We start from the raw sequence: 14,814 nt of genomic DNA, 5'->3' as shown, positions 1-14,814 counted from the left end.
AACAGTGTAAGAGGGTTCCCCTTTCTCCACATCCTCTCCAACACACATTGTCTACTGTCTTGTTGATTTTGGTCATTCTAACCGGTATAAGGTGGTATCTCAATGTGGCACACTGATTTCTAAAGTTAGACTCAGGCTCAGGAAACAGTATCCGGACCATTCCTTTTGTAGGATTAACCTAGCCTTGGCTGCAACTCCCAGTGGCTCCATAAATTCCTATTTAATATCCACACCCAAAACCTCTCAAGAACACCTCACTCCTCTGATCTTCTATTATCAATTGTCTCCTATGCACCTAATTTGAAAAATGTATTTTGCCTTAAAGTGGTGGATGAGTGTGTGGGTGCCTCAGACAGATGGCCTCTCCAATGCGTAATGTTCCAGCCATACCCTCCAACATGCCATTTCAAAGTCCGAGTCTCACCATCATTGCTCCTGGCAGTGGGACCCTAGAAAAAGGGGCCGAGTTATTATTATTAGTATGTATTACATGGTGGATAGCATGCTGGACACCTTGCATGCATAATGTTTACTACGACAGAGAGACCAAATGATTTGTTCAAGATCATACAGCTCATAAAGAACTGAGCCAAGATTGTAACCTTGGGCTCACTTCAAATCCCCTGATCATCTTTTTTTAAAAAAATTCTTATTATGGAAAATTTCAAACATCTACAAATATAGACAGGCTAGTGTAATAAACTCCCAAGTACTTATCATCCACTTTCAACAATGGCCAACACATGGCCCATCTGGTTTCAGCACATCCCCCCCCATGACCACACACATTATTTTGAAACATATCTTATACACTACACAATTTCACCAGTAAATGCTTCAGTGTGTAGCTCTAATATATAAGGTCTCTTTTTAAAAAAATACCCTGCATGACAATTATCAGTCTTAAAAATTAATAATTCTAGATATCATTAAATCCCTATAACAGTTGAAGATTCCAGTTGTTTCAAAAATACCATATATATGTATACATTTATTTTATTTTATTTTATTATTTTTGTATTTGGCTCAGTATCCAAGTAAGGTCTATATATTGACACATCTTTTGTCTCTTTTAATCTATATATTTCTACTCTAGCATTCTCTTATTCTCTTTTTTCACTCAATTTATTGAAGAATCCAGGTCATTTGTCCTGCAGAGCTTCCCACAATCTGGATTTTGCTGACTATATCCCTATGGTGTCCTTTACCATGTTCTTCTGTCCTCTGTGAATCTTAGAAAGTGGTAGATCAAGAAGTCTGAGTATTTCAAACTAAAAAAAATTTTTTTTTCCTACAACAAAGTGTTCTACCAGGGACACATCCTGTCTGGTTGTCTCTCTTTTGTGATATCAGTCACTGTCGATGATTCATTAAGTATAAGGGGTTGCAAAATGGTGACTTTTTGTCACTTTTTCATTTATTGGTAGTAATACTTTTACAGAGACAGTCCTCCCTTTTTTGTGATTTGTTAACTCAAAGGAACAGTTGGTACAGGAAAGGTGAGATAAATGCCTGATTCTTCCTCCTAATCCTTTTTTAGTTTTCAGAATAATGTATTGCGTCACTAGCCTCCTCCAACAATGGTCACTTAGTGTTTTTGTTTACGTGCTTTAGTTTCATTATGAACTTATGGATTTAAATATATTTAATGTGTTTTAACCCAAAGAAGCTGCTATTCTTATTGACGCTTAAATTGGCCCATTTTTGGAGGCTTTTCAGTTTGGTTCCTGAGTTCTTTTTATATGATTTAAAATCTTTGACACAGCTCACATTATACTTAATGGTGAAACTGAGTGTTTTCCCTCTAAGACGAGGAGCAAGACAATAGTGTTTATTCTCACCATTTCTCTTGGAGGGTCTAGCCAGTGCAATAAGGTAAGAAAAAGAAAAGACATGGAATGCCTTTGAATGGAAAGGAAGAAGTGAAACTCTATTTATTCATAGATGACTTGATTATAAATGTAAAAGATCCTAAAGAATCTGCAAATTTTTTTTTTACTAGAACTAATAAATGTATTTAACAAAGTCACAGAATACAAGGTCAATATGCAAAAGTCAAATTGTGTATCTGTCTATAAGAGGAAATGTGGGAATGAGCAATCCAAAAAGGAAATTTAAGGTAAACAATTCCAGTGCTCCCTTCAGCAACACGTATTCTAAAATTGGACTGATACAGAGGAGATCAGCATAGCCCCTACACAAGGATCACACACAAGTTCATGAAGTGTTCCCTACTTAAAAAATAAAAAGTAAACAATTCCATTCACAGTAGCATCAAAAGGGAAAAAGCACTTAGATAAATCTAATTTATAAAATATAAAACCTATACTACAAAGTCTTATTGAGAGAAATTAAAGATTTACACAAATGGAAAGGCACTCCATGTTCCGTGATTGGAAGTGATTAGAAGATTCAATATTGTTAAGGTGGCAGTTCTTTCCTAATTGATTTTTAGACTCACTGCAACCTCTATCAAAATCCCAGCAGGATTTGTGTTGCTGCAGAAATTTTCAAACTAACCTTTAAAGTTTCTGCAGGAATACAAAGGACCCATAATAGCCAAAACAATTTTGAAAAATAAGAGCAAGGTTGGAGGACAGAGAGTCCCTGACTCCGAAACTTATTACAGAGCTGCGGCCATCAGGACAGTATAGTATCGTCATGAGGACGGGAAACAGAGCAAAGCGTGAAGTCCAGAAATAAAGTCTTACGTTTATGGTCAATGTATTTTCATCAAACGTGCAAGTATAATTCAATGGGGGACAGGACAGCTTTTTTTTTTTTTTTTTTTCTTTTAAGCAGAAACAAACAAGAGAAACCAAATGGCGCCAGGACAAGTGGATGTCCACATGCCAAAAATCAACTTGGGCCCTTTCCTCACACCATACACAAAAGTTAACTCAAAATGCATCATACACTTAAATGTAAAAGCTGAAACTATAAAACTATGAAGAAAACACATGAGAAGATTTTTGCGGCCTCAGGCTAGGAAAAAGAAATCCTAGATATGATATTGAAAGAATGATTCACAAAAGAAAAAAATCAATAAATTGGAAATTTACCAAAGTTAAAAACTTCTGCTTTTTAAAAGAAACCCATAAAGAACAGAAAAAGTCACAGACTGGGACAAAACATTTGCAAATCCGATGTCTGATAAAGGACTTCTATCTAGATCTTATGGAAATAGCTCTTATGGGGCACCTGGGTGGCTCAGTGGGTTAAGCCTCTGCCTTCCGCTCAGGTCATGATCTCAGGTCCTGGGATTGAGTCCTGCATCAGGCTCTCTGCTCAGCAGGGAGCCTGCTTCCTTTCCTCTCTCTCTGCCTCTCTGCCTACTTGTGATCTCCATCTGTCAAATAAATAAATAAAATCTTAAAAAAAATAGTTCTTACAACTCAATTAAAAATGGGCAAAAGATTCAAATAGACATTTCACTAAGGAGCTTCTGTGAATGGCTAATGAGGACATGGAAAGACGCTCAGCGTCATTAATCTTTAGGGAGATTTAAATGCAAACACTGCCACACACCCAGGAGGATGGCCATAACCCAAGAGACAAGACAATGCCAGAGGCTGGGCATGGTGTGGAGATGCTGGAGTCTTCATTCAGCTCTAGTCAGAAGGTACAATGGCGCTGCCCCATCGGAACACAGTCTGGCAGTTTTATGTTTATGTTCTCTGATGTGTCTGTCTTTCACCTGTTGTTGCTGGGTTTTTGATCACGCTGAGGAAGTTTTCTCCGCTTTCAGGTTATAGAGAAATTCACCTGTATTTTCTCCCAGTAGAGTGATTTTATTTACTATGTTGAGATCTTGGTCCACTTGGAATTCATGCTGCTGTACAGTGCGAGGAATAGATCCAATTTTATCTTTTTCCATATGCCAGTATCACTTAGGAAAGTCGTCCCCTTCCCCTACTGACTTGCAATGTCTCCTTTAGTGTGTACTAAATTTGCATATGCAAGTGGGAATATTTCTGGATCTCCTAGTCTGTTCCCTTGGTCTTTCTATGTATTCATGTGTCAATTCTATACTTTGGAAAATACGGAGGCTTTTTAGGACTAGCTAGCTTCTACACCTCGGTCTTCTTTGTTCAAGTTTTTGACTATCACTGGTATTTTTTCCTTCCCAATAAATTTTATAATAAAATTCTCTAGATCCAGCAAAAATCCTAATGGGATTCTTGTCATTACCTTTTATTTGTAAATTAATTTTGGGAAGATTGACGTTTTTATGACCTCTCTCTTCCTGTTATGTTATGCTTTTGCACTCACTGAACCTAACTTGTCCTGTAGACTTTTGTAGTTTTTCTCCTCAGGTTTTCAGAATTTCTTATTAAGTGTATGTCCAAGTATTTCGCTTCCTCTTTCTCCATAGTGCTTACTGTCTGATGTAAGTCATACAGTACATACGTGACGGCGTCCTCCGTCATTCCTCTTGTTTCATTTGTGTGTGTGTGTGCATGTGTGAGTGTGTGCATATCACACACACACACACGCACACACACACACACTATTGATCACATATCTGCATTTTATATCTGCTTGTTTACTTTCATAATTCACGGTAGTTTCTCCTTTGATCCCATGATCTTTTTAATAGACTGCATGAGTGTTATTGGTCTTGCCAGTCGTTAGTTTCTCAGCTTCAAAGTGTTTTTGGCTAGAACCCCGTCATTAGAACGAAGATCCCTGTTGTCCACGTTTTTTCCCTTGATATTCCTCTCCGCTGTGATGGAGGACTTGTCTCCTTGAGGCTCTCTTAGACGGCAGCGTTAGTCCTGGTTTCCCCTGGAGAGCCTGAGATGGGGACTTGCATACCAGCCATTTATTTGAGATGTGGTCCCAGGAAACACCAGCAGGGGGCATGAACGTGAGAGAGGAGGGAGAGGAATACAAAGGAAGGGCTCTTATCCGGCAGGTCTCCACTTGGGCAACTGGAAAGTAGGTTCTGGAAGACCGTGTAGAGCACCCAGAGTCGTCCGAAGCATGGGGTGAGGACACCTGGGATTGCCTCAGAGTTGTCCCAGTTGCGGGGTGAGGAAGCCAGGACGTCATCCCCCCTTTCCATCCGCCTGCTGGGTGCAGGATGCTTTCAGGGCCTTAAAGATCACCCCGCCAGTAGAGCAAACCAGGCCTGACCTCACAGTCTGTGCTAAACCAGGAGACTTTTGGGGAGGCTCTGGAGTCACACTGACTCCGAGTAAATCCTGTGCAGATGCTTTCTGGGTACAAAGGCTTTGTTCCCTCATCTGTATGTTGGAAATGATGACAATATCACATGGATTGAGATGTAGCTGTGGATGTCGTTGTGATGTAGGTACGGGTGTCGACATCGAGACACACAGTGGGGTGTAGAAGGAGCTAGAGATACAGGCAGATACAGCTGCAGAGGCCGGTGTAGACACACATACGGAGGCAGACAGAGACACAGGTATAGATGGGGACATAAGCATGCCTGGGGCCTGCTCCCATGCCAGGCTCTCGCTGGGACTTCGGATCCACCAGGGACAGGACTTCTGTGCCTATTCGACCCTCTGTCCTCGACTCTGTTCCCACTTCCCCACTCTTCTCAGGTGAGTGCTACCTTTTACACTGTCACGAGATGTTCTCAAGCCCTCCCCTGACTGGCCCACCCCTCCCTCCTCTCCTGGACCCCTTCCCACCAGCTCCGGCTTACTCTGGATTATCTTCTGGGACGGCACTGGGGCCCCTCTGCGGGCTGGTTTTCTCTTAGAACCTGAGAACTCTGGAGGGAGGGGCCTTCCCCATGACACAGAGCAGAGGCAAGTTCTAATAAAATCAGAGTGCTGGATTAAATGCGATTACATTGCTCATTATGGCAAGTTAAAGTGATGATTCCATTTATTAAGGCCATTTAAGGTGGACACTTTGGTTCCCCGTGGGTTTGTGTCCATCTCAAAGTGTCGGGTGATGGGGCCGTTCTCACGTTCCCAGAATGCAAAGGGCAGGTCGCTGGAGGAGGATGGGTTTCCTTAGGTGGGTGTCGTTGTGGTTCTGACTGTGGACGTTGACAGTATTTTGGGAAAGTTCACTCTGGGTCATACAGTCATGATCTGGGGACAGCTGGTCTGAATATACTGCTGAGGGTCACTAACCATATTTATTTTTGATCTTTATGTTTTAAAAATATTTTATTTATCTATTTGACAGAGAGAGAGAGAGAGAGAGAGAGAGAGAGCGCACAAGCAGGGGGAGTAGCAGGCAGAGGGACGGGGAGAAGCAGGCCCCCTGCTGAGCAGAGAGCCTCATGCGGGGCTCCATCCCAGGACCCTGGTATCATGAGCTGAGCCAAAAACAGATGCTTAACTGACTGAGCCTCCCAGGCGCCCCACTGACCCTGTTTAGAAAGGGCGGGCGGATGGAGCAGATCTCTGTGTAGCCTCTTCGCTCACGAGCATTTGGACTGGATTGATGTTGGAACAGACCAGTTTTCTGGGACCAATGGAGTCCCTGCAAATCCATGGATGTCTTTCTTCCTGGTGGAGGGGGCGAGACGAATGCAGAACCTGTCTATTTGATTGGATACATTCCTTGGCTTACTCCTGAGGCCACGGCCCGGAGCACAGCAGCTGCACGTTGGGTTCTCCCAAGGGTACAAGCCTCGAGCAGGGCTGAAGAGGAAAGAGGCAGGCACAGCCGGCCCCACGTTTGAGCGTACTTGCCCTTTAGAAGTCGAAGAATACTGTAGGGTTTTCAACGCAAACCTGTAAGCTCGAGACAGACTGTCAGGTGACGGCATTGTGACGAGCACGTGAAGCCGCTTCCCAATTGTTTTAGTCGGCCAGACTTAGGGAGGAAACCGGTGCTGACACAAACCAATTGCACCGTGATCGGCAAACGACGAGGTGGAGGGAGTCGCTGTTGAAAGTCTGTAATTTCCATTGGAATTGCTGTTCAGCCATCAGCTGCTGAAGGACACTGCCGGCTGGATGGCAACGGCCATTAGCCGCTGTCACCCCAGCGTGACTTTCTTTCCCCTACAGACCATGGAAAAGTAAGACCTCACTGGCCAGTGTTGGGCGCCTACTTGTGAAACTCCCCCTTGTTCAGGGGAAGGGAGGCTCTTGCCCCTGGAAGCCCGGCCGGCCTGCCCTCCCCCCTCCGCTCCAGCAGAGACCCAGAAGCCCACCGGCCCTGGAAGAAACGCCCTCCTATGCCTTGTCTGCGTGAAGAGCCCTCGCGTGGTGGCTGGGAGCGACATGTGCCTGGGCTGGTCTCCTGGGCGCACGGACTCCCCCATGCCCCTTCCTTTGTGCCGGGGTTTCAGTCCCAGAGGGACACGGAGCTGGCTGCGGGGCGTGAGCGGTGTGCTGTGAGCCTTCGGGGGGACTCGCAGGCTTCCTTGCCAGCCGCGGGTGCCCACCCCCGCTGCCGCTTTATTCTGGAAGGGGCTCACCGGGGACGTGCTGCCGGAGGAGTTTGGGTCTTTCTTTTTTGGGGGGTTTCCAGACCAAAGTGTGTGCCCTCTGCAGCTGCGGAAGTATGCACGGACGTCCTCTGCTCTCTGTGACTGGCGCGCGACTTCTTTTAGGAAAAGTCAAGGTTCTTTCTGTTTGTTCTTTTCAAACGGCACTAGAGCGACTGGCCACTCTCAGCATTTAGCAAGTGGGAAGTGGGCTCTTTTCCTAAGGTTAGGGTGGCTGTGGACCAGACAGACAGACAGACAAATGTACCAGGCAGGGCTGAGCCTTCCGACAGCCAAGCCCAAATGTGAAAGAATCAGGTAGTTAGCCGGCCCGGGGAGAGCGGCTGTGGACGTTCCTGTGAATCTCGCAGGGATCTAAATGCGGGCAATGAATCAAGAGCGCGTGGCCCGGCCGGCTAGTCCTTCCATTGGTCTGTTCCTAACATAGTCATCTAGCGTCCGCGTTAAACTTATTTATTTCCTAATGCTGGGTGATGGATTAAAAGATGTGTAGAAAATCCTTCTACAAGAGATAAGCTATTGCCGGCTGCCACAACACCCCCGGCTCTTTTTGCTTTCTCTTGCTGTTTTTTTCTCCTTTTCAGCGCAGAGCTCAGACCCCCACATCGTATATCTTGATTAGATGGTGGATATTACTAAGGGGATGTTTTTTAAGCCTATCATTGACACATTTAATTCATTAGGTACCAAATCCACAAGCAAATTTTGGCTGGCCGTAAAACATGGTTAATCTAGGGAGCTGCAGTAAAAGGTGAAAAATTATGTCCCGGCAAATGTGGAATATTGCTTTTCTGTAGAGACTTTTACTGGTCTACGATATCTTTCTTCATAAATTTTTCTTGTGCTCCGTTCTCTTGGTAACTTAACCATTTGTTGTTTCCAGACCACAGAATGGCTCAATGATCCTCTACAACAGGAAGAAAGTAAAGTACAGGAAGGATGGATACTGCTGGAAAAAGAGGAAAGACGGGAAGACGACCAGAGAGGACCACATGAAGCTGAAGGTCCAGGGAGTGGAGGTAAAGGGCAGGAAGGCTCTCTCGGTCCACAAATGTTGTTTCTGGGCTGCAAGGACACAGAATCGCTTTGGAGTAACTTGCTGCCAGTATTTTTGTTTGCCAAGACCCTGTTTGCTGTTTTGTTTTGTTTGCTGCTTTCTTACCCAACAGTCTCCAATCCGGTTGTCCGTGAAGGCCAGGTTAGCTAATGTCCTCGTGCTTTTGGGGAGTCCTTGATGTATAGACTGGCGTTTGCTGGGTTCCTGCAGAGTCCTGTGTTGTGTGTATCACAGAGGGACATGGAGGGTGCAGGAGCGAGGGAGAGGGGCCGCCTGAGGTCTCCCTCTCGAGGTGGCCTGGACCTGCCTCTGTTGAGCGGGTCCCTTGGGAGCTGGTGATCTCCAACCAGAGCCTGGCTTGCCTCCCTCTACTAACAGCCTCTTCTGTTTCCCTCTGGGTGTTTGGACCTCAGGGAGCTCGAAGGTGTTAAAGAAAATTGGATGGGATCGCAAGGTGTGTGGGATTCTTGCGGCTGGGATAGAGGTGGGTGCTGTGGGACACGTCTTGGGATCTGTGCAAACTTCAGCTTGGGTCCTGGGGGAAGACAGGGAGCAGGCTGGCTCCTTTGCTGTTGTTCTGACACCACAGGCTCTCACTCTTGGGTGGCCATGGAGACATTCTCCTGAGGTCGTTTCCTTGTTTGAGGGCCCGAGCCACGTGCCACAGTGGGAGAGGGAGAAGGTATGAATCACGGTGCATTCTTGGCCTGCTAGTTAGCAAGCAGCCACGTCTCAGCTCTGTTTGCTGATCCTCATAAGGGATCTCCCCCGTAAAGGATCTCCCCGTAGCCCAGTGCTGTGTCCCGCCAGGAGCTGAGAAGCTGGCCTGGGACCCACTCAGTATTTTGCACTGATGAAAGCCAGGGATCATGGAGGCCATTGGTGTGTCGGGCCCCCAGCCTGCCGGGACTGATCACGTGGACCGTGAGCCCACTTGACTTCAATGGCTCCCACTCCAGGCTGACGTTCTTTGTGACGCACTTCGTCATTGTGGCTTTTTCTATATTAATCACGCGCTTTTATGGCTGTTAAAAATAGCATCCGGTGGCTTTTATTATATTACCTCACAGAGAGAGAGAGCTTTTGTTTTATGTTGTGTGTGTGTGTGTGTATGTTTAAACACCCAATAACAATGCTTTCTAGAGAACAACAAAGAAAAGCCCGGACACGAGAAATTCTTCTTCGGTACGTTCTCTCGTGTTCTGTGTTTGCACAGAGTGCTCGAGTCGGCTGGTGAGACACGAAAATGCAGATGGCCCCAGTGTGCTGGGTCTAGCTCTAGGATGGTGACTGGGGATCACGCCCGCTGACCAGCCAGGGCTGCGGGGGGCTCGGAAGGAGCGGAGTGGGCGGGACGCGTGCGGGGGTCTTGCTGGGACTTGCAGGGTTGCGGGAGCTCACGCCAGAGCTGCACCGTCGGCCCCGTGCCCACAGGTCTCTGGCGGGGCTTGTCCTCGGTCCTACGTAAGTGAGGAACTTCTGGTCGTCTACGGAGACCGGGTGGAATTCGCCCTGGGCAGCAGCTCAGAAGCCCAGGGCCAAAAACCGCCAGTGTTCCCTTTTTTCCCTCACGTGATAAGTGAGAATTGTCACTGGGTGGAATCAGAATGACGTGCGGTTGTTTTTCGGTCATGTTTATCTTTGGAGTTCTTTGTGGCTCAGGCTTACTGTCTCCCGTGCAGACACCTGTATGGGGGGAGCTGGGATCCTCGGGACGCCAGGGAAGGGACAGCAAGGGGTCTCTGTGACTTGCTGAGCATAAGCGGCCTTGCGGAGTGGGAACAGGAGAGGGGCTTAGAGACCCTTGGTTGGCCACATGCGGGGCCTGCTTTCTGGTTCTTGGAGAGGGAGGCCACCACGGTGGGTACATGGTGTGGCCCAAGTGGGCTGGAATGACCCGAGAAGCTTCCTAGTGAGACGGGCTCGAAGCTCAGCTCTTGAGGTTGGGTAGGACTGTGTCCTTGACTCACCTAATATTCTAGGCTCGCCTTTTCACGTAGCGCAGGGGTCTGAGTGACATCTCTGTTGATAGGTACAGCCCCCATCCCTTTTCCCTGCTCTGCAGTGTGTCACCACAGACGCATTGGAGCCACTCCCCACTCAGCGGACTCTTAGATTTGGCTGAGCGTGTCAGCATTACAGTGCATCAGGAAATCAGCTAAGACATGCCTGCTTGTCCACATGTGTAGCCTGGATCTGCCAGAGTGGCCGGGAGCAAGGTCTGAGCGTCTCGTGTTTTACTGGACACTACAAATGGCTGTGCCAATTACACGCCCAGCAGCGCCACGAGTCACCGTCCCTTCCCTACCCTCCTCTAGGTACGCCGATGGACACACCTAGTTATCTGTGGGGATGAGCACGTCATGTTAGTGGAAGTCCTTTGTGATGGGTTGTCTACCACAGGCATAATTTTAAAGCAGCTGCAAGGAAAGACTTTTTTGGCAAGAGCAGCCCCACATCTCACTGTGCCTTTCCTGCATTTGCTCCGGTATGTACCGGTGGCAGGGAAGCCCAGAGGTCATGCGGGGACAGGGGGCAGGCGGTCCTTTCTATGAGGGAAGTCGCCGTGCAGACATACATGGAGCTCTGTGTCTCACGGGAGGAGGCTTCTGCGTGGGAACCCCGACTCTTCCTTCATTGGATTCAGCCGGGTGGTTCCCATGGACTCAGGACATCCATCATGCCAGGCTTGGGACCAGCCCCTGCCCCTGCCGTGGGGGTGGCAGACGGTCCAGCACAGGGTCTCGGAGATGTGCTTTTTCTACCACTGAGCTGGCTTCCTCAGTTCAAGGGCATGATAAAGATATTCCGATCTACCGTTTAGCATATCACTTGCCATAAGCCTTCCCTCAGGCCAGGAAAACTTCCAGCCCTGTTCACGGAACTGCTCAGCAGTCCGGCTTCTTTTGTTCTCCGAGGCTGGGGCCCTAGGAACACGCGGCGGCTCGAAAGCACATTGATTTTCTCAGCCCGGCACAGGAGGGGGCAGCCGCTTCTGAAGCTGACGAGCTGTTAAGTCCAGGATTAGTCGTCTTGTCGGTAAGCCACGGAGAAGCTAGCTCGATAAGGTTTCCAGGGACGACAAAGGTCGGCAGGGAGGAAAAAGAAGGTGGTTGTGATGTCAACGTTTCATGAGATGAAATCGCAGCAGGCCCGAGGTCGGCCCTGCTCCCCAGGCAGAGTCGTGCCTGCTTCTTTGGAGCCTCGATGCGGGGAGGAGCTCTTGGGGGGAGGAGACTCCCTGAGAGCAGAGGGGCAGGTCTGAAGTGTCCCCATGCCTCCGGGATTGCCACACCGTGGGTTAGGTGAGCTGGGTGAAGTCTTTGGGCCAAACCGAAAGAGTTCATGTACTTTCAAGTTCGTGGAGCTGTTCTCTGGCCCAGAAGCTTATGGCTCTATTCAGAACCTAGGCCAGCGCTGGGTTCTCTGCTTCCTGACCCCTTCTGTGCCAGATTCCCACAGCAGACAGGAACCCCACACTTAGTAAGTCGCTGGCTTACGAATCCCCGGCTCTACTATCTCATTCAACCCTCATTGAAACATCCGTGTAAATTTCCTATTCTTATACCCATCTCATAGATGAAAAGACTGAGCCCCGACAAGGTTTCTACTGCCCCCCTGTCCTGCCACAAATCAGCATGGGGCCACGACTTGAGCTGAGGTTTGCCTGGTTGTACAGCGAAAGCACTTGCCATGACACCCGTTGCTCCCGGGTGTTCTGGAGGGATCTGCGGTATTTTCAGATCGAGTCAACACCTACTCTCCATCCGCCAGCCAGCTGCCAAGCGCCTTCCATCCAACACATTGTGATAGATACTGAAGATGCAGCGTTCTGATCTCACGGTGGCGGGAGCGGGGAGGTGATGACAAAACTTCAAGTCCGCATCTCCAGTGCCAGGTCAGGAGGGGCGTGTCGGAGGAATGGCACGTCCTCGTGGGGAACACATAGAAAGCGTCCCTCGGGCAGACTCGGACGCCAAGAAGTGACATAAACACAGGGAAAGAGGCACTGGGGGGAGGGGAAAGCAGCAGCAGGGCTGGGACGCTGTGCTGGGCAGTGAGAGTCTGTCGAAACCCAGCTGACGTGATCTGAAGCAACAGGTGGCCGGAATCACACCACGTCAGGGTCTGTCCTGGCCCCACGTGGACCACATGACGGCCTCCCAGGAACGAGGCCTTCTCGCCGCTGATCCTGAGGCACTGCGTTCGCCACAGCCCGTCCCGCCTCGGCAGCCAGTGGGTGGTCACGCCCAGAGGCCGTGGGCTCAGCTGCAGGCAGCAGGGACAAAGACCTCCTCCCCCACACCGAGCCCCTGCTGTGCTAGACGGGAACCCCCGGCCCGGACCATCTGCCTGGATTGGAAAGTTTCGTTTTGCTGACCTGTTCGTACCTTCTCGAAGAACGGAGACTTCTTGACTAACTGCCTGAAAGCCCGAAGCCTGCTGGGAGCCCCGCAGCGGCGGTAACAAGGTTATGTTTTTGGACTCAGCCTCATTAAAGTGATGTTCTTTATTGGGACACTTACGCCACATATTAAAAAGTAAAAAAAAAAAAGCACCTCTTTCAAAAGTCGGAATGATATCGTAGTTACCGCATCAGGAGTTAACAGGGCATGAAGTAACTGTCTGCCTCGTGGCGGTGCCAGATCGTTCCAGCCCGGCTTGCGCCGGAAGATAAACAGGCATCTTGCTGGCCGCCCAGGGAACGTGTGTGAAGTCGCCGGCCGCACGCATGTGGGGGGCCCCGAGCCGGTTCGGGAGACAGCTCGGAGCAGATCAGGAGGGAAGGTGGCCGAGCCGCTAGGCTCCTGAAGTCGCCACGTTGTCCCCAGCTGTTTTGAAGAGAACCGATACTTCTTGCACCCGTGGGTGCTGGTGGGGCTAGTGGTCCCCGCCGCTGCCCTCCAGACTGGCCATGCGCCCGCCGGTGGCTACTGCGTGTCACTCCTTGCTCCCAGCCCGTGGTCTCCCACGGCCCTGCCGAGATTTCTGAAGCTTCCAGGGGCTTCTTCCCCGGCTCCTCCAGCCGGCCGTACTCATGCCCCCCGTGTCCATAGCCCTCATCTGTCCCTCTCTTCAGGAAGTGCTCTCGGACTTGACCCTGTGCTGTCCGGTCCAACAGCAGGGGGTAGACAGCCCGTATTTCCTGGGCGCGGGCCAGTCTGTATCTGGTATCGAGGCGCTGGACGGCCTATGAAGGGAAGAATAGAGGCAGTTAAGACGCAGCCTCACACTTGACAGACTTACGGAAACACAAATCAGGGCATCTCAGTGAGAGGCGGGAACTGTCACCAGAGGTTTTGGAGTGTTGGCATGGACTGCCTTCCCCTCCTGGAGGACAGGGTCCGGGCCGGTCCCCTGCAGGCCCTTGCTCTGAGCGGCGGCATCTGCTGAGTGACCAGCTGCTTTCACAGGCACCCCTTGTCTGTGCCCCCCCCCCCCCCCCGCCGCTGAGTCGTGTGAGTCAGACATGCTTATCCCCACGGGGACTCCCACTCAGGCCTTGGATTTCCGATCCCGCTGCCTCCGCCCTGGTGTCCAGGGCCGGTGGCTGAGCTGCTCTGGTCTCATGATGCCGGCCTGCTTGGCGGTACCTCGGACCACCTCCCTCAGCTCTCTTCCGGCTTCTAATCATCTGAGCTTCTGTGTCATGTTCTGCTGGTGCATGAACACGTTAAAACCTAATTTCCTGTTACCTGGATGTGTTTGGGTAGAATCAATTCAGAAACTCGGATCCATAGTCCTTCTTTAATTTCTAATTACTTAGCATCCCTGGTGACATGTCCCTACCCAACTCATATAATTAAATTTTAACGAATAAATAACATTAAACTAGTGACACTTTGAAGCAGCAACAGCCTTGGTTCATGTGCTGCTGAGCTCATGGAGGCCCGGCCAGGATGGCGGTTTTGTTTCTTTTTAAGGCTCTGTCTTCCCTGACCCAAGGCAGTTAACAACAACAATGACAATTATGGCAGCATTTATACAGTACCTACTGAATACCCGTTCCTGTCCCCACTGCTCTCTGTGCACTGTCCTGTACAATGACTTGCCAGAGTCCCCATGAAGTAAGCGATGCGGTTTTCCTCATCCTTGCAGAAGATGTGATTAATTTCTGGGGAGATTAAGAAATGTATCTGAAGATACCCAGCTGGTCAGTAACAGAGTCAAGATACTACCCCAGCTCTGGAATCCCAGCTCTGGGATCACGAATTCCCAGTTTCCTCATCACCAGACCACATGGGCTTTCAAAAACGCCTCGATACCCAGAAGACGTGTGCTTAGGCCGGGGTCCGGGGGCATGGGGTTT

General features: G+C 49.2%; 1 protein-coding gene across 1 annotated transcript in view; it reads left to right on the top strand.

The window, feature by feature from the left end:
• Positions 1 to 14,814, top strand: part of LOC111154898 (calmodulin binding transcription activator 1) — an 811,409-nt gene that overhangs the window by 394,463 nt on the left and 402,132 nt on the right. The window contains exon 5 of the mRNA XM_022514846.1: positions 8,331 to 8,466. Within this exon, the coding sequence (XP_022370554.1) occupies positions 8,331 to 8,466 (136 nt within the window). The remainder of the gene's footprint in view (positions 1 to 8,330; positions 8,467 to 14,814) is intronic.

This window comes from Enhydra lutris, unplaced genomic scaffold (genome assembly GCF_002288905.1).
Source record: "Enhydra lutris kenyoni isolate GAN:26980312 unplaced genomic scaffold, ASM228890v2 scaffoldscaffold38, whole genome shotgun sequence".
Lineage (NCBI taxonomy): Eukaryota > Metazoa > Chordata > Mammalia > Carnivora > Mustelidae > Enhydra > Enhydra lutris.
Note: the sequence above shows the minus strand (reverse complement) of the source record. Positions and strands in the feature narration are given on the sequence as shown.